The sequence below is a fragment of the Diabrotica undecimpunctata genome, chromosome 2, assembly GCF_040954645.1.
Source record: "Diabrotica undecimpunctata isolate CICGRU chromosome 2, icDiaUnde3, whole genome shotgun sequence".
In the NCBI taxonomy this organism is placed as follows: domain Eukaryota; kingdom Metazoa; phylum Arthropoda; class Insecta; order Coleoptera; family Chrysomelidae; genus Diabrotica; species Diabrotica undecimpunctata.
The window spans coordinates 36,409,070-36,429,974 of NC_092804.1; the positions used below are offsets into that span (position 1 = coordinate 36,409,070).

Sequence of the window (20,905 nt, forward strand, 5' to 3'; positions counted from 1 at the left end):
GAGACATTAAAAATTAAATAATAAATCAACAGATAGTAATCATTAAAGAGCAAATAATACAGACAGTAATCATCATCATCACCCAGCCTTCATTTATCACGTCCACTACTTTACATAGGCCCCCTTAAACCCTCCGCTACCAGGCTTAAAGATGAGTTGCACGGTATTATACCAGATTTAGCGAAAAATACAACTTTTTTAAAACATTGTTTTGCGTCCTCCGTTTAAATTTTTGGTGCATTGGAGAGCATTTTGTATTATTTGAAAAAGTATTAATTACCCATAGGCGCCGCACTAAGGGACCATATAAAATCAAAGATTATAAATAAATAAAAAATGCCTGCCTTGCATTACAACTATTAACATTTTTGTTATATACGAGTATTTTGAATGCGATTCCATATTTTTGTGTTAGTTTTACACAGTTTTATACAAAAGCTTATTGATCAGTGGCGTAGAAATGAGAAATAAAACAAAATAAAATAATTTTTCAAATGTTTCATAAAGGCAAGAAATAAACAAATTTTCTAATACAAATAAAAAATCACAATTTTATCATAAAAAAATCTTACTCCATCAATGTTTTCACCTAAGTTAGTTAAGTTGACCCACCTAACAATGCAAAACGTAAGCTCATGCGTTAGAATTGAAGGAGAAAACTCTACGTTCTTTGACATTAATAATGGTCTAAGACAGGGGGACGCGTTGGCGTGTCTGCTCTTTAATATTGCCTTGGAAAAGGCAATCAGACAATTAAATATTAGAATGAATGGAACTATTTTTAATAGATCGACGCAAATTCTCGCATTCGCTGACGATATAGTTATAGTGGGCAGAAGTATGAGAGACATGGTGCAGTGTTTTACAAGGCTTGCGGACGCAGCAAGTGAATTAGGACTTGTGGTAAACGAGGAAAAAACCAAATATATGTTGGTTTCTAAAAACCCTCGAAATATCCAACAAAGAATTCAAATTAACAACCATACCTTTGAGCAAGTCAAAGAATTTACATATCTTGGATCGCTAGTAAACGCAACAAACACGACAAGCGACGAAATAAAAAGACGCATAGCAATAGCAAACAGAACTGTTCACGGCCTCCAGAGACATTTAAAAAATAAAAATATAAAACGTGCACTAAAGCTTAATATATACAGGACCTTAATAAGACCAGTTTTGATATATGGGGCTGAAACGTGGATCTTATCTCAAAATGATAAAAGACTTCTTGGTATTTTTGAGAGAAAAATTCTTAGAAAGATTTTTGGGGCCGTAAATGAAAATGGGCTATGGCGTCGAAGATACAACTTTGAACTGTATCAGTTATACACCGATCCGGATATTGTGAAATTCGTTAAAGTGCAGAGACTTATATGGGCTGGACACATTGCTAGGATGTCAGATCACGAATACACGAAGAGATTAACATTTTCAAAACCAGAGGGCACAAGAAGCAGAGGACGACCACGAATGAGATGGATTGATGATGTGGAAGAAGACCTACAGATTCTAGGGGTTAGAAGATGGAGGGAAGTTGCCGGGAATCGACAGGAGTGGCGACTTCTTTGTGAGCAGGCCAAGATCCACAACGGATTGTCGAGCCACTTATGATGATGATCAATGTTTTCAATTTATTTATTCATAGCCATGAAATTCATTGAAATGCTCACTTGAACAAAAATTCGTGCAATAATTTGATGTTAGTTTCCTTTTCTTCTCATTTGCGTAACATGCTTTACAACACTTTCTCTTTCGTCTTGTTCCTTCTTCTTTAGACTGAGTAGCCATAACGTGCTTATGAGATTTTTCTTTAGCCGAATTCTTCGAACACTAACTGTTTCTGAAAATCCACTAAACTAATTTGTTTGTTATGCGCTATTGTATAAAACATTATTGCATTTAGTACCGTGCGTTGGCTCATATGAGAACCAACTTTTTTGAACCACTAGTAATATCGTAAGGCTCAATATCTTGATCTATAGCATCCACTGCTCCCATATGTTGGTTGTAGTGTTCAACCACTTCAGGTTTTAGGACTGATATATTATTCATGCTGGTTCTAGCTTGAAAACGTTCTTTTTCGATAAATCCTGTTATAAGTTTCATAGTTAGTACATACATTTCCCTTTTATCTTTGAAACGTACCATCAGAATGTCGCCCTTTCTAATAAAACAAGATTGAAATGTCTCAAGTGGAATTTGAGTGAGCTCTTTTGGCACTCCCCTGTTGACACGAATCGTACCACTAACATAAGTATTTCGTCGAAGGAGAAAATCCTCCAGGCGTAATGACATGTACCAGTTATCAAGGATAATTTTCTTCCCTCATCCAACAAAGTTTAGAAACAAGTAAACGACAACCTTTTCTGGCATAGTAGGATGATCAGTATTAGGGATATGGTCTATTGTATAACTGTCCTTTCCAATATACAATAAAAAATTAAAAGTGTAGCCACGAAACTGGGGATCACTGGGACAGAGACAAAAAAGTTTCAAGTCAAAGCGCAATTTTTTTTTAAAGCAAACATTTTTCTGTATTTTCATTTCATTTATTTCTACTGCTTGATGCAAAAAATGGAAGAGCAGAATGGAACGATTATATAACCCGAATGACAACAAATAGAGTAGTAAAGACGGCAAGAGACGGTTCCACAACAGGAATTCCATAATTTTGCCACTCATTGTATATATGTTTCATATATGTATATAAACAAAAAGTACCAAACGGACGGCAAAGTGAGACGGATAACAAAAATAAGAAGTAATTGAAACAAACAATGGTTACAGATACTAACTCCCAAAACCAGGGTTTGTAATTGGCAATAAACTGCTCATGAACTGCTACAAGGAAACTGGAGCTTAGGATACATTAATTTCCTATGCTAACTTTTTAATTTTACAGTTATTTTTATTTTTTTATATCATATTTTTTTATTTGTACATAAAAAATAGTTTTGATAATATCATGTAAAGGCAGATTATTAATGAGAAAAATATTTTTTTTGCAGTTTTTGCTATTGAGTTGTAAACACAGTCTAAAAAACATATTTGCATTTTTCCTTGATGTAAATTTCTCAAATCATCATTTTTCATCAATTCACAATTGATGTAAAATTATTAAAACATCACTAAGCACATATTCGTGTTATTCTTACCTCAGTTAACCAACTAATTGGTTTCGAATATTAATATATTAATACAAAAGGGTGCCCACACACCTTCGTAATACATTTCCTCCCTTGACACATTAACAAGCAAATAACTACGATTAGATGTTTTTAAGGTTTTTTCTGTGGTTATTTTGATGTCAAATTGTGTAAGAGTTAGAGAGGGTTAAAAGGAGATATAGTGCTTGGAAATTAGGAATTGGATACAAATTATAAGTGAGTAGAAGTATAATTTTTCATATAATATAATTATAATTCTATAAGTATAATTTTTCGAGATATGTTATCATTTTTATATTATGTCTGAGACATGTTTTTTGTGTAAATTACAAGATCATATCTGTTTTATCGAATATAATAAAGACTTGGTTGCATTTTACTGATACGTCGAAGACGTGGTTTAGTGTTTACGTTCCTTTCTTTTCTTTCACAACTGCTTGTTGTAGTCTCTCCATATATTGAATTATTAAATTTGTACGATTAAAGATTCACTTATTCCATTGTAGTTCTTAAGACAGTAGATATAACTGTACAGAAACATTACGTAATGCTATAGATTCAAAAACGAATATTTTTATAAAACCCTATCCCCTAACCAATTGTACTTTTAGGTGCTTTGTGTACATTTTCTACCATATTTATCATCTTTATCTTCGTGCCAAAGGTTTAAGAAATCTCCAACCAATCAACATGTTATCGAATAACCAACAAGGCACATATTATCACTACCAGGAAGTTTGTATCCAACTAATTATTTTTATTACTATGTGTTTGCGAAGAATTATCTCAACACGTGGAAATTTTTCTCTTGACATTTTTGCTTAGATACTGGAACGGGGGCATTTACTTGTTTTCTGTTTACGCAAAGAAACATTCTTGACACCAATACATTACATCAACACATAAACTGACAATATTTTGAGCCATATCTGGGATGAAGGACCCTACAAGGATGCCGCCAATGTTGCAATTCATAATAGTGTACAAGAGAGTAAATCAGAGATTTTGTGATTTTTTCTATTAGATCAGTTTTTTGTAGTTTTATGTACATTTGCATCATTACAGCACTATCTAGTGTTGTTCAGTAGTCAAAATAAGACAGTGGTGTAGAAAATAATTAACAAAATATGAAGATTGTTTTGTATTTTGAGGATGCGATGCAAAATAAATGAAAATATACAAATTTTACCAGACATAAATAAAAATTACAAATGTGATTGCTTTCTGGAAGTTAAGCAAAATAAAAATAAAAAAGGGAAAATCTCAGTGGTTGAATCACTATGGTATACCATAGTGTAAAAAAAGTTACATTAAAGTAAACAACTTAAAGTGCATAATGGTATATTTTTAAAAATTTTATAAAATTAAAATTATCCAAACGAATTAAAAATTTTAGAACGTTGTCTATCTTATCAGACCATTATCAGTGAAAATATCATAATAGGAATTGAATCTAGCCACATAGTAAAAAAACTTTTAGATTTCACTTTAAGGAAACAAACTAATCCATACTCGAAAGAAGGACGTGAATGCTCTTAGGAAGATACCAGCTAACTCATGTGTGGGCAACTTCAGTTAATTTGGCATTACGTATACATTTCCCACACTCAGATTACTTGAATTTAATTTTTTGTAAAGAGAAGTAAATATTATAAATATCAAAAATATTTTCTTTTTAAATATTAACAAATATGAACAAAGTCACTTTTTGATTCCACCTTTTTATGCTTTTTTGCGTTTTGTTTTTAATTTGTAGAACTATTTGAATTTTTGTACTTATTTGGTGCCGTTTTAATATATGGCACTCTCAGCAATATATAGGCACAATTCAAAAAAGTAGATTTGTGAAAAATCGCGTTTAAAGATTCTGGTTTCCGACATTACAGCTATTTTTTCAAATAACATACTTAGTATTGCAGTTATAAATATTAAATTTGGCAGATTTGTGATTTGATATTTGCACTAAAAATAACAATGAGAAAAAATAATAATACAAATAAATTCTATTAATTACACGTAATTTAAAAATACTTTCGAGTTAGTCCCATATAGTACAAAAAACCATATAAGGAACTGTTTAAGTTTGATCCCTTATCTGTCACTGTTTAACTTTTAATCGTAAATGGTACTCTATATCACCAATCCCAACCGATGATGTCTGAATTTATTGTTTTTGTTTTATAAATAAAATATCAGGTTAAATATTAGTAATACTTTATTAATCAGTGCAAAATGTAACAATAATCTAAAAAAAAATTAAACCAACAAAATTTCGCATTTATTTTTAACTACGAGTAACAAAACCAAAAAACATTAATTAGAAGCTGATATTGTTGTAATTTCAACATTCGACTATTTAAGAGCTGTTCTTCGATCTGTCACTACAATATTATATTTGCTGAAGAATCGTTCTGCGTCTACGCTGTTCGTAGGACTCCAGATGCTCTGTAATGCTGCTTTAGCAAATTACAGAAAACTGAAATGTGTAGCAAGCAAAATATCCTTGGGATCTTCGTTCCTTCGTATCGATGGAAGGATTAATCTACGAAAATGAGAATATCCATCTATGTACTCCAATTGTGTCATTGTTCTAAAAAAAGGAATTTTAAAAAAGTTTTCTGAGAATACACTCGGGTTCACAGTAAAACTTGCAGCTATACATGGGTTAAATAACTGTCCAATGTGTAAGAAAGCCTCGTTTGTGTCTTTTAAAGTCATATGGAGAGTTAGTTTATTAAGGGCTTTGTCGTTTGCTTTCATAAGCATTTCTCTTAATTTTAAGGACGATTTCTAATTTGTTCTATAAAAGATAGTTGAATGGATAAGTGGCTCCTTCCAGATCATCTATTAATTTCATTAATTTTGGACAGATCTCGGTGGTGAAGGTCATTTGAATTTCTAGTTTACATCTGAAAGTTTCATCAGCGTAATTGTCTTTCAGAAATTTAATACTGGAATTTTCATCCTCCCACACATCAAAAAAATTGAGTATGTCATTAAGATATTCAATTAGATACGACATTGCTGAGAATCAAGAGTTTCATCTAGTTACAACTGGTGCTGGATAAAGTTTTGCTGGGAGATTGGGCACGTTTTCTTTTAAATAATTTAAAAGGCTGACTTGACTTTTGCTCTAAACTTGTTTTACCTCATTGAACTCACCTACAAAAACATCACCAACAAGATTAACTTTATGAGTCAAACACTGGTAATGTAAGATATGTGGCCCTATTAAAATTTTTAATAGGTTAAAGCAAGCAGACATGTATCTTGCTGAATCTGATACCAGGCCTTTAACTTGTGAATAATCAATTTCAAAGTCTGTTAATGTATCTATAGTTGTCTGTGAACACGTTGATGCATTGGCAATATCATGGAAGTTAACTGCGGGAAGTTTCGTCTGCTACTATTAAAAGGGGCTTGTCTTTAAGCTGTTACTTTGTATTGGCTTTTTCAGACAGCCCACACCGTGGCACTACCTTTCTCCTTAAAGTGTCCGCATATGGAAGAGCACCCGATCCCGGCACATATTTAGCAATATATTTACGCACAGCTGGATGATCCAATTTATGAAGTGGAATGTTGGCTTTCAGACACATACTAACTGTATCCTCCACAAAAGTATCATATTCTCTTTTTTTGCTCGTTTCTGTTCCTCAAAGCCACTAGCAATTGACATTTGGCGCTTAGTTCCTGAAGTAGATGCTATAGATTTTTTCTTGTTAATGTGGTTAGTCGACTTCACATTTTTCTGCAGTGTGTCCTTTTTATCACCTTCCAAACTAGTATTACAATACTTACACATAACAATATTTGTGTCACACAGATATAGGCCATCTGTTGCAAATTCTTTGACTCGATCCCTCAAAATTGTTTTAGGGCGTCCCATTTTGGGGATACTATAAGTAACTTTATTTTACTATGAAAACTTCTCTTCTCAGTCAGTAAAAATTGACGAGATGAGGTTGACTAATTTATATGTTTAAAAAATAAGAATTAGCCGACTTTTATCCCTACTTAGATTTTTATATTTAATACAAAAGTCCGAAATGCAGATAACAACAGTCGGCTTATTTATATTTCTCAAAGAATCAACATTGAAAAATATCAATTCCTTATCTTATCTTTATCTATTTAATGATTAACAATGAAAGATCCTTCTGTTTCAATACGTGTTACAACAATAAACAATCCTTTCAAAAATTACAATGGAAAACTTTCCGAAAAATCTTTCCATACCTTCGTAACTACCTACTTATTTAGGGGTGAGTTGAGCACCTGCAGATATTTCGCGGAAATAAACAAAAACTCCATATTTCGAATTTATCGCATTTATGTTCAAAATTTCGCCGAAATTCACATCTATTTCGTAAAAACGAAAATTCCGTACCCCTACTTATTACTTAATTATGAATCACAATATCTCCACTTTAAACTTAGAAAACTATACATAAAAAAAATTATTCTAAAAAATAAATGATCAGTCTCAAAACTTAATTACTGTACTTTGACTATGTAATCAGTTTACACAAAATAATGTTTTGAAATCGAAAGATTATTTAATATTAAGATATGTTATTATAATAAGAAGCATAGTCTGGATCTATCAATTGTTTACTAATTCGATCCTTAAGATCATTCTTTTTAGCACAACTAAGTGGAAGTGCCTCGAGGTACGCTTTCTGCATGGATATTTCTTTAATATTTGGCATCCTCTTTCTCTTATCACGAACATTAACTTTTTTAAACTCGCCCTTATATGAACACTTATAATAAAACGAAAAGGGGTATTCTTTGATAATTTCCGTAATTTAGTACTATTCCATACAAAATTATTTTTCTGTTCATCTGTATTAACATTATCCCCAATTTTCTTGTAACTTCTAAAGATCGTAAAAAATATTCTGAGTTAAACTATGGACTATAAATGGAGCACCACTTTTCTTTGCTCTTTTGATTGCTGATATGTACTGAATTGGAGAGTATATTGGTCAGTTTTCCTATCTCTAGCTATCTGCTTTTGTATCAAACTATGTACATTATCAGCTTCGTTCAGACTGTACTCCTTTATTAGATATTTGTGAGTTATCGACGACAAATTTTTTAGATTGGCAACAGCATATAAGTATAAGCAAGATATTTATTCTTGTTTTGCCCACAACAGTTATCAGAAAAAAATGTTATATTTACTTCCCTGTCACCAGCTTTATCAGACACCATCTGTAAAAAATGGAAAACTCAGCTCCCTATCTCTGTAGCGCCTCTTTTCGCTTGAGTTTCGTCCCAAAAATAACAATGGACATTTTCATTATTATTTTCGTGAACATGAATTTTTTGTTCTTTATATTCTACCTAAAAACAAATTAAGTGTGAAAAAATACTATTTTTTAGAAATTTAATTTGTTTACATCAAATTTTGTATAAAATATTTATTTATTTAAGTTATTAGGTATTCTTTATTTTAGTTATTATTCTTTATTCTTTTTTTTTATTTATTGTTATTTAAAATTTTTATTTAATTTTGTCATTTTTGTCAGTTTTGTCATTTAATAATAAGAAAGACAGTATACACAAGTATTGGAATTAGAAGGTTTTTTTTTAATAATAAGTAGTGCACGGTTCTGGAAATTCAAAAGTAAATAAATAAGTCAGTGACTTCATTATGCGGTTGATTATGTAAACACTTGAAATATTAAATTTATCGCAAATTATTACCTAAATACGAAATATATTGTTATTTACATCGTGTTATTAAAAGAATTTAAACAAATTATAAAAGGTTGATTGACCCTATTTCTGTAAACAAATATAAATGTTTATGTTTCAGTAAATTCCAGTTATTCCTTGTTTAATAATACCTCTGTCTTCATATTCTTATATAAAGATAATTCTTCATATATAAGCTGCGGATGCGAAATGTACTAATACGTTAGGCGGTTTTAATCGATCACATGCGATTTTCTCTTTTCTTTCTTTCTTTCCATAATTTTATATAGAGCTTCTTTAAATGTGTATTACGATTCATGTGTTAAATAAAAGACGTATTAGTTAATCTGAAATAAAAAAGTTAATAATTTTGGCAAGTATAATTCGTATATTGTACAATCGAATCGGTATCAATAGAGTGTTATGACTCATTTCAGCATCCCTGGTTCATCAGACACTGAGGCTGATGCAAATTCAAACTCGGAAAGTCCAACGATTGTCTCCTAAAACTTGACCACTGCAGTGGTTAGCGTACAGAGGTGCCACCTACTTTGGTGGCCATAAACGAAAACGATTTAATAATATCGTTTTCTGTCCTCTGGGCTAAACGAAATATGTAAAAGATTTAATCTTTTAGCAGAAGGTCCATCAAACACTCGGGCTGATATAAATCCAAACTCTGAAAGTCCAACGAATGTCTCCTAAAACTTGATCACCGCAGTGGCTAGCGTACAGGGGTGCCACCTTGCCACCTACTTTGGTGGCCATAAATGAAAACGATTTAAGAAAATCGTTTACTATTCTGTGGGCCATACAAAATATGCAAAAGATTAAATCTTTTAGCAAAAGCAGCTATCGCTTTGTTAAATTAATTGGCCAAATATATGACCTAGGAGGACAAATTCGTTAAACTTCCCGTGCTCGAATCAGTATCAAGAGAGTGTTATGACTCATTCTAGCATCCCAGCTTCATCAGACACTCAGGCTGATATAAATTCAAACACACAGGCCCACTTTGGCCATATATTTGACCAACACCAGCTACTAACCAACCATTCCTTTAATCTGAGAGTATTAAGGAATATTGTCTTACAAACTAATTGCTTTTTAGGTAATAATAAAAAGACTTGATCTTCTACATCCTTCCTTTTTTTCTTACTATCCACTACATCCACTAAAGTAGCAATATATGGTTTTATTAAAATTAACTAAGTATTAAAAATTTGATCTCTAGTAATATCTGGAATTTCTGAGCAATATTTTTCTGGTTTCTTACATTTATTTGACTTACACCTTGGGCCAAGCTTTCGTTCACTCTCACCGTTTAGACGTAATTTTTTTCTCGTTTTCTCTTTGCTCTACTCTGTTTTTTTTTTTTTTTTTCATTAAATACTTCATCTGATATCATTTCACCTGTATTATTTTCTGTGGTTACAATTTTATTGGATAATTTCTGTTGGAACCAATTCGGGGGGTCCAGAACTTCAAATCGTTCTGTATTATTTAAGACTTTATGCAGGCTCCATATCAAATGACATTTTTTTAAACTGTGAATTGGTGTGCTCTTCTCTTGAAGACCGTTTTCTTCTAATCATTGTGAGACTTTGTCAGAAATAGTTTGAGTTTATTCAATTTCTATTTGAACATTGCTGACATCTGTGAAAGGTTTTGAAATAAAAAGCAAAAGACAGTTAAGATTTGATTTCACTTACAGGGCGCTTGCGCATCCGCTTATACGTATTTCGGCCTAATAGGCCTCATCAGAACGGCTTTCGCAATCGCTCTGTTTTTTTAAATAACTTGTTGAAATTTATAATTGTTGACGTCGGAAGGATATACTAGCATATTTATCTAATTAGTTATTTGTCTTTCATTGTTAGATTCCTCAAAGAACACATCGGTTCCAGTAGTGATAATGCTTGTAGCCATCTGCATAATGTTTTTACTTCTGGTCGAGTTTTCAGCAATTGTCAAACTGAAAGAAAAATAATTTTTGTAAAATGTATTTAAATTGGATACACTTGAAAATAAGAAAGGCTATTTTTTGTGAGAGTAGCATATCGAAGTTTGGGCGGGAATGCACATAACATAACGGAGAGTAACTATTCGTTAACTTTCTTAACGGAAAATAACCTCGTATTGGATGTAAATATTTTAAACTAGTTTTTAAAATTATGCCTTATTTAAACAAAAATATACATTTACACGCAGTACAATATAATCCTATATTATACTAACATACCTTTTTCAAGACACTTATGAAACTATTTCCAGAAATATTTATAAACAAACGAAGAGGGAAACAAACTGTTAACCTCTGTAATGGCGAATGGTGAGCTAGCTCATATGAGTTTTTCACGTCGAAATGATAAGATGTTACGCATTGTTGCCAGTTGTAATATACTATTGGGTTTCTTAATATTTTCATTACATTTAACGTGTGTATTTTTAGGGGAGTTTTTGACATGGCAAAAATCCTGCAAAAAACACATATTATATCCATGAAACTGTTTAGATAAATACCATTACCAACTTCGGAAATAAGAAATATGCGATTGCTTTAGAGAAAATTACTATTTAGGAGAAATAAATTTGAGTACTGCTTAAAAACTGTTTAAAATTCACATCTAACCTATCAAATAATAACAAAATCTTTTTTAAACATAATTAAACCTTACATAGTACCTATATAAAACGAATTATTGAGAAAATTGCGTTGTCACCGAAACCGATATCGTGGGTTTTTTAATAAATTTTGTGAAAATTTAGAAAGCAGCAATTTTCAGCATTTTGTTTACATAAATATCAACAATAAACAATCAATTGTTCGTCACAATAATGACAGTTTTATAGCTGTTTATGATACTTCGACGATAAAATCATAACTGATGAAAAACTTGTTCGTTCCTAAAGTGTTAGGAACCTTGATATCTAACTACCTAATTAAGTATCAATAAGAAAATGAATAAATAGGAAGAATGCAACCAAAATAGTCATTAACTTCAATGCCTAGTCAATAGAAACATCATTCAATACGCGAAGAAGACGTTTCGAATAAAAAAGTAAAAATAGAGCTGTGATATTGTTGTGATAATACCGTGGGGAGATCTCACTTGGTTAGTATAATTAATTTTTTGTCTAAAACGAAATAATATTTAAAAAAATATATTGGTGCATCAACATTATATAAAATGATCGACATTTTTATTCATACATTGTAAACTAATAATAGATATGTATGTCTGCGGTTTTATTTAAGTTGAGTTCATATTTTTTCTTTATTTCTGTAGTAATTTTTGAAGATTGATCTTTTTGCTTTTAATTTATAAAATTGAGACTGATTATTTGACATCAGTAGAATGTTCCCATTATTACAATCTAGTCTATAAAACCAATAAGCAATTTAATTCTAGGCTAACTTAACTAACATAATCTATTAATACCAAGTTACACTCTTTAGTGCTCTTAGTTTAGTATATTACTTTAACTTGTACACTTTACATCGCTTATTTTTGCACTTAATTTTAACACTAACTCTCTCAGATCAAGTGGTTTTGTTCGTTTAAGTCGTCTAATCACGTTGGTATCGTCTAAATGTTGACGAACATCTGGATTTACGTGCTGATGAAGCCTTTTTCAGCACGTTCAGCACCTTAGCTTGTTTTTTTATTACTTCAGTGACTGTTTCTACATTTAAGTCCTTATGGAGGTTATCGTTACGATCATACCAGGGGACATCGACTACGTCTCGAAGTACTTTGTTCGGGAATCTTTGTATGACACTTACATTGCTTGCACTGGTACATCCCCATAATTGGATACCGTAAGTCCACACCAGTTTGAGGACTTATTAATAGATTAGGAGGTTATTATATACTGATAATGTCGAATATCGACCCAATAATCAATACATTTTTTTGTACTTTAACTTGAGGTCTATTTGCTTTTTCTTAACATGTGTTTTCCATCTCAATTTAGCGTCCAGTGTCACACCAGGTATTTCGCCATGTTGACATAAGGAACTGCGTGCTGATTGATATGTATGGATTAATGGTCAATCTTTTCGTTGGTAAAATTCGTATGTGATGATTTCAGTTCATTTAATTTAATACGCCATTTGTTTATCCAGTTCTCCACTTCGGCAATTGCATTATGTAACTTATGTGTTGATTTAATTACGTTGTCACCAACAGCCATAATTGTTGTATGATCAGCAACCGTAGCTACAACAGTTTGCTCTAAAACTGGCAGGTCTTTAGTGCACCGGAGATAAAGGACGGGCCCTAGTACACTTCCCTGTAGTACCTTTGCATTAATTTTCATTAGTTTAGAATAAGCATCTTCCTGCTTAATCCTGAAGTATCTCTATGACAAATATAAAATTAAGATATTTGAGTATTGGACAGAAACGGCTATTTTTATCTTATGCTCCAATCTTTCGTGCCAGAACTTGTCGAAGGGCTGTGCTACATCCAAAAATAATGCTAATATGCTTTTTTTCTTTCAGTTATCCTTAAAACGTCCTTTATGGTAGACTTGATCAATTGTAATGTGCTGATTTCGGAATCCGAATTGGTAATCAGGTCTTTCTTCGATAATTGGTTTCAACCTCTTGAGCAAGAGTTTTTCGAACAGTTTTGACATAATTTGTAGCAAGTTCTCCTACTCTTGTGTAGATGTAATCCTACTATTTATAAATGTAGCGATGATGAAAGGTTTATTTTTGATTTGGGTGTATGTATATGTGTGCATTTAATCTTTTTTTATTGAAAAAAAGGAAAAAATAAGGTGTTGTTGCAGCGTCCAACTGCAACAATAAAATTGCATAAAGTAACATATTTAAAGTCAACAGTTTTTTTGCTTTTCCCTCTCATTATACTGTTCATTCATAATATGTATGATCGTGGCCAAATTGACGCTTGTTACAGGGTGTCAAAGGAAAATGTCCGTCCGACATTCTGAAATAATTCTCCAGGTTGCAGCGACTACATTTTATTCCCATTCTTCTAACATTACATATTCCATTTAATGAATGATTATTTACATGTTTGACTTCAAAAGTAAACAAAAAGCCGCATATTAAACTATACCACCGAATCGTTACTGATATACTCAAGCTAACTACAAATTGCAATGACAATTTTGTTGAATAAATTTTAAATTAAAGCAAAATTAGTTTTCCAAGTCTCTACGCTGAGAGTAAGTGTTATAGCGTGTTCCACCATAAATTTTACCTCGTAATTTAAAATTATATAAGGAGTACTGTTGATGTAATTGATGCAATTACAATGTCCACAGTGCTATGTCGTGGCTGAAAGGTCTTACGACAGTCTAAGTAATGTGTCTATTGGGAGTGGCTGGTGACTCGTTGGTGTCAATGAGTTAGTCTAAATATTTCGTCCTATTTTTAGACTAATTTATAAAATAACAGTTTGGACGCTTTAACGTTATTTTTAGAACAAATTAATTATCTTAGGATAATATTAAAAAAAATATAACTCAAGAAATTGATACGTTCTATCAGAGAACAGTTATTTATTAATTTGTTTATCGCAGATGCAAGTTCTTGTTTATTTTAGACGATATTTTTAACGCTTACTTAACGCGATATTAAGTTAAAGATCATTTCCACTTATAAAAAAGGACTAACTTTCCAAAGAAAGCTCTGTTTGAAGAGTCTTTTGATAACATGTTTATAATAGTTGTTCTTCAGCTACTTTGCGTCTTTGGATTTTAAATTCACTCAAAACTATATAATTAACAATTATTTACTTATTACCGCAATGATAGTTTTGTCTTCTTTAACTACAAATAAGTACTCCTTTGAGCGCCAAGATAAAAAACCAATTGCAATCATCGTCTAATAATAATCAATACAATAACGTACCTGAATTAAGACACGAAATAGAAATCAGTTTTCAGGAAGTAGAAATAGCCATAAATTCACTCAAAAATAGAAAGTCATCAGGACCAGACGAAAAAACCAACGAGCTTAGAGACGACAAAAGTTATACAAAAACTAATATTGCACTGCAAGATACCAGACGCATGAAGAAACAGCACAATGATACCAATGTTCAGATACAAGCAGTATGTAAGGATCATGGCTACAGAATGGGGAACAAAGAAATCCAAATATTATGTTATGCAGACGACGCCGCATTAATCGCCGAGACAGAAGACGAACTCCAAAGATTAACACACATCTTCAATACAACAACCAAGAAATACAATATGATAATATCAGCAGAAAAAACCAAATGTATGACATCTAAATACCCACTACGATGTAAAATCGAAATTGATGGGAAGATAATAAAGCAGGAAGCAAGGTTTAGATATCTGGGAATAGATATAACTAGTTACGGAGATGTCGAAGAAGAATTACGAAAACAAAACTTAAAAGCAAGTAAAGCGGCGGGATCTCTTAATGGCACAATCTGGAAGAACAAACACCTCAGACAAGACACAAAAACAAGAATCTATAAAGCAGCAATTAGACCTATATTAACATACACAGCGGAGACAAAACCTGACACATCTAAAACGAGACGACTACTAGAAACAACAGAGATGAAAATACTCCGACGAATATCTGGAAAAAGTCTGTTGGATAGGGAGAAAAGCGAAAACATAAAAAGAGCATGCAATATAGAAGACATAAATGGATGGGTAAAAAACGAAAACAGGAGTGGAACGAACACATTAGTAGAATGGCAGAGGATAGGATAGTACGAATAGCACGAGATAAGTCACCAAATGGACGAAGAACTATTGGCAGACCAAGAAAAAGATGGTACGATAATTTAAACAATTTAGGAGGCTAATATTAAAGAAGAAACAGGCTTTAAAGCCTACATACAAGAAGGAAGAAGGAGAAGAAGTCAAATAAATATATGTAACAATATGTCACGTTTAGCCACTCCTAAAATGTTTACTTGTTGTTTCAAAATTAAACTATCCCTTTAAACCGTTGAAACCTATATACCTTAAACGACATGTGATGTTTAAGTTCGTTGCGTTTGTCTCTCGATGCTTTCTTAATTGACCCAATTTGAAGAATTCTTCAACCGTAATTGGACTATTCACACATTGCAATTAAAGAGGCATTAAGTGTTTTGTTTGTGGTTATTCGTTCTTAGAAGTCTAGTGCGATGTTTTGCGAAGTTCTTTTAAGTAGTCCTTCGTTGATAACAAACACTGCACGACTAATAGAAATAGAGAAATCGTTTTTATTTGCGTGATTAATACTAAAATTTCTAACATGCTCTCGAATTGGCTTTATACGGAAGCGAATGGCAATACTAAATGATTTTTGTAATTAAACTTTATTCAACTACTTTTATACAATTCTTACCAATGATAGTCTTAGAATTTTTGAATAAATTTTGTTTTCAAGTCATTTTCGAATGTAATTTAAGGTTATAATCTTGTGACATTGAAAAATAAACTAAATTAAAACACCTAAGTAGAAAAGTGATGGTACAAATCTACTGTATTGAGCTAACGTAACTTATTAGCTATTTAACAGTTAATAACTGGCATATTGTATCTTAACAATAGTATTTGTTAAAACTTACAAATATTTAAAAACTAAACCAAACAAAAAATTCGGCTCATCTAATTTTTCAGGTATTTAACGTCATATTATTTTAAAAATTCTGGGAAAATACAATGGTACTAGTGATTTTGCCCATCACCATGCGATGAGGGATCCAATCAATTGCTATCTACAGTCACTCCACTAAATTTTTTTTGGCTTCCTCCTATTTAAGGCTAAGACGACGACAAAATGATATTTTAGTCTGTGGTACAACTTTCATAACAAATAAGTCATTTTTGGAGAATCGCTGAACTTTTCCGTAAAGTCTTCTTATAAAATCGATCTACGTACAAAACCAACGTAATTCTAGTTAGGAAATTCGTTTGTTGGGAAAGCTCGAGTTTTGTATTATATTTTTTCCGATCACCGATTTTTACCAATTTTTAAAATAAAAAAAAACTTCTTGCACGAAAGGACCCGTCTTGTCACCTCCAGATAAATATTGTCCTATCTGACAGATAGTTATCTGGAGGATAGATATTTATTCGTAGAATAAAACGTACCCGTCTTTGCACGTCAAATTATGTTTGATGTTTTAATTAGTTAAATTGATATAATGTTGAATGCTCGAATAAATGAACTTTGATCAAATAAAAGGCAGATATCGAGCACAGTTTTTTATTAAATCTTGCCCAAGTACTTTCGCTTCCTAGAGCATCTTCAGGGGCGTTTCGTCAATTTTGGCCTATCCAACAAACATGGAATGTTATAAACATAAAATTGTACATTACACTACAGGTCACAACGACAAACAGTTTAAAATTTTTTAAAAAATAGTCGAAGCTACATTATGGTTGGCATTAGGAGAGAGAATGATATTCAGCATTCAACAAATTTTTTCAGCCATATTATTCACCTTTATCTAAAATCTTCTGCCCACCTAAAGTTTTAGAAGTTGTTAAAATGAAATTTTTAGACGTAGCACAAAGATGAATAAAAAACTGTCATCGTTAACGTCAACACGACAGTGTAGTTAAATTTAAGTTTATTCCAATATCTAAATTTAAAGCTAATTCAAATTCAGAGCTTCAATGATATCCATTCCAAAGAAAATGTAAGAATATATTTGACAAATATTATACCACAGAGATGAATTTTATTTATTGGCGATCTATGTTTATGGAGAGAAAAAATGTTTGAACTGGTTGTTAAAATGTATTATTTTTGTTACAGGACAAGTACTTTTTTCAATCCCGGTGACGATAACAGATTATGGTTCCTAATTTCATCCTCCTAATTTTATCTGTCTCCGTTATCTTATTCTTGTGTCCACAGACGTAAGTATATTATTTTATATCAATATTATAATCTTAATAATTAAAACACATCATCACAAGTAATATTTAATTTAAGTATTTAATTTTATTTTGCGTATATTTAATTGTGTGTAGGTAATTTGGTGCCACTTGCATATCTTCCACATGATCTATTTTTATATAATAGAATCTAATAATTAACAGTAGGAACACTATTAATAAGGAACTATAAAGTTACTATGAATATTTGGTAAAGGAAAATAAAATAGAAGATTGAAATATGAATCCGACAATTAGAAAATCAAACAGATAACATCAAATTATAACGCTGAACTATCAAGAAAAAACACTGAAGAATTTTTGCTGCGGATTAAATTTATTTTAAGACCCAGTCTTTTTGTAGCTATATGGAGCTCTTGGAGCATTATCTGCGCATGTTTAAAGCTGTCCGCAATGAGAGCGATGTCATCTGCAAAATTGTGCAACGCAAGATTATTTAAAAATTTTCCATATACATTGATGTTCTTCTAGTTCCAATCCATTGTTTTACAGGCATATTCTAGCAAAGTTTTAATCATTTTAAGAGACATGTTGTTTCCTTGCAGAACGCCTCTTTCAATACGAGGGATCTTAATATCCTCATTATGTCTTACACAAGCTGAAGCATGCGTATAGATGTATTTGATGAAGATATATGTATCGGTGGTCTATTCTACATTGCGTTATAACAAGGAACATTTCACTTTGATTGACCGTGTCAAATGCTTTTTGTATCGTGCATTTTGACCTCAGGGGTCTATTATGTTTAATTGTTTTTTTAATTCACGACTTGATGGTTTGCAAATAATCATTTGTTCCGTATTCAGCTCTAAATCCTGCTGAAATATAAATCCGAGAATTAGAAAATCAAACGGATAACATTATTGCTCTGAAAAATTCAGAAAAAAAAACTTAAGAATTTTATTGAGAGCTCTAAAAAGCAAAGCTGGGGAAACCAAATAGACTTTAATACTAAACAAATATTTAAAAAAAAAACTGAAATACCCGTACATGAAATAAGTTACGCTCTGACTACAATGAAAAATGATTCACAAGTCCTATTTGAGGATCATGTCATAACCGAAATGATCAAGGGACGTGGTGAAATAATCCTTCAGAGATTAAAATTGTTGTATAACTTGTGCTTTCAAGAAGAGAATGTTGGAACAATAAAATAGTAGCACTGATCTTAAAAAAAGGTGATAACACAGGCCTTTAGAATTATCTTTCTATAATACCGCAAAATTACAAAAAAACTTGAAAATTTACAAACAGTCGAATGGCAACGCAAGCAAGTAAGCAATTTAATTAAACCCAGCCTGTGAGACATGTTCACCCGTAAGAATTACGTTCGGGTATAACAATTCATTGGAACGAGGTATATTAACTCGAGTAAAAACAGGAGTCACTCCACCGCGCTCCAATGCTTCAGACCATCCCTTCCCCCCTATAGAACTCCGATGCGCGATAGGGGCACAACTATCAGCCAAATGCTCTTCATGTAGGAGTCCTGGGTAATAGAACTCCAACATGGTTTCCTAACCGAATTCAAAACTCAGGACAGCGCATTGTCGCTATAATCCTGTCATCTTACTGTGGCTTATCCGCGAACTAAAATTGCTTACTTGGGCTTCAAGTCTCCGCTCTGAGCTAGGCTCAGTTCGGCGACCTGGTGCTCAAGGGGTTGGGCCCTACGTGCTCGGGTTTTTAATGGTTTTTGTTATTATTTTTTTGTGGCTTGCGCCGGTTTTTGTTAGTAGTTTTTTGATTTTTTGGTGGCCGAAGCCGTTTTTTGTATGTTTTTTGGATTTTTTTTTTGTAGGATGCCTGAAACAAAATCAGAATTAGTGCATATTATTATAATAATTATCTACTTAAAATTAACAGGGTTCACGCTGTACGTTGCGATTGTCCACGAGTTTTTTGAGCTACGAACTATCTTCTCGGTGCGTTGTTTTTGTTGTTTTTTGTAGTGTTTTCTCTCTGGTGTTTTGTTTTCTCTCTGGTGTATTTACTGATTTTCTCTCTAGTACGTTTGGTTTTATTGTACTATTTGTTGTTTGGGTCTCTTGTGCTTCCATCTGTGGAAAGCGTCGTACCTCATGATTTCTTGCAATATGTGACTAGGATGGTTCTCTATTTGCGCGAACTTTATCTTTGCTTTTTCCTTCATTATGTCAGTCACTCTATTTTGTTGTAATTCTCTGAAGAGGAATCTTTCTGCAACGTATCTCGGTACGCTGACTGCTTCTCTTAGGCTACTGTTATGTGCCGCTTGTATTTTCTTTTTTGTTGTGTTACATATGTGTCCCCATGCGAGAGATGCATATGTTAGTATAGGAAGAATTATACTATTTATTAATCTTATTTTGGTTTTTATTCTGAGTTTGCTTTTTCTTCCTGCTAGGCCTCTTATTGATGCTCTTGCCATGTTGGCTTTTTGTATTGTAGCGTCTACGTGTTTACTAAACGTTAAACCTTTGTCCATGATTACTCCGAGGTATTTTGCTTCGTTTTTCCACTCGATGGGATTGTCTTGCACAGTCATCTGTTCTTGTGGATGTTGGTGCCCCTTTTTGAAAAGTAAAGCCTGTGTCTTTTCGGAGTTTATAGCGATTTTCCATTTCAAACTCCATTTTTCTATGTCATCTAGCGCTGTTTGTAAGTCGAACGGCAACGTGTACCCTGCATTTAGGAGAATTTAGTACATGTAATCACTTGTTGACTGTTAACAATATCGCCGATAGTCAAATAAAGTCAAATTAGTCTCTTTCAAAAGGTTTCAAGATCAGCAAAGGACTAAAGCAGAAATGGTGTTTGTTATCGTTCTTTAAAATCTATCTAGAAAAAGCTTTAGAAATTTCCAACCGGAAATGCAATAATACAACGGTGTACACATAATGCTTCGCAGATAACCAGATAGTGCTTGCACGAGATGATGCGAAAATTAATAGAAGAATATAAAAAATGGTGCTTAGAGATAATTATCTACAAAGCGGAACACATGTGTATCGGCGGAGAACAACAAAGCATGGTACTTGAGAGATATCGACAAGAAATAAAACAATGAACGAAATGCATACGGGAATGTATATTACGGATTATGGACGAATGGATGAAAATATTAAACACAG

At 32.3% G+C, this 20,905-nt stretch overlaps 1 protein-coding gene across 4 annotated transcripts in view; it reads left to right on the forward strand.

The window, feature by feature from the left end:
- LOC140434413 (single insulin-like growth factor-binding domain protein-1) overlaps positions 1 to 20,905 on the forward strand; it is a 151,055-nt gene that overhangs the window by 123,858 nt on the left and 6,292 nt on the right. For 2 of the 4 annotated variants that reach the window (XM_072522658.1, XM_072522657.1), the window contains exon 2: positions 17,650 to 17,753. In XM_072522658.1, coding sequence (XP_072378759.1) covers positions 17,689 to 17,753 — 65 coding nt within the window. In that variant the 5' untranslated portion in view covers positions 17,650 to 17,688. Of the gene's footprint in view, positions 1 to 11,857; positions 11,990 to 17,429; positions 17,531 to 17,649; positions 17,754 to 20,905 lie in introns of those variants that run through there. The other 2 variants (XM_072522659.1, XM_072522660.1) reach the window with 2 other exon arrangements.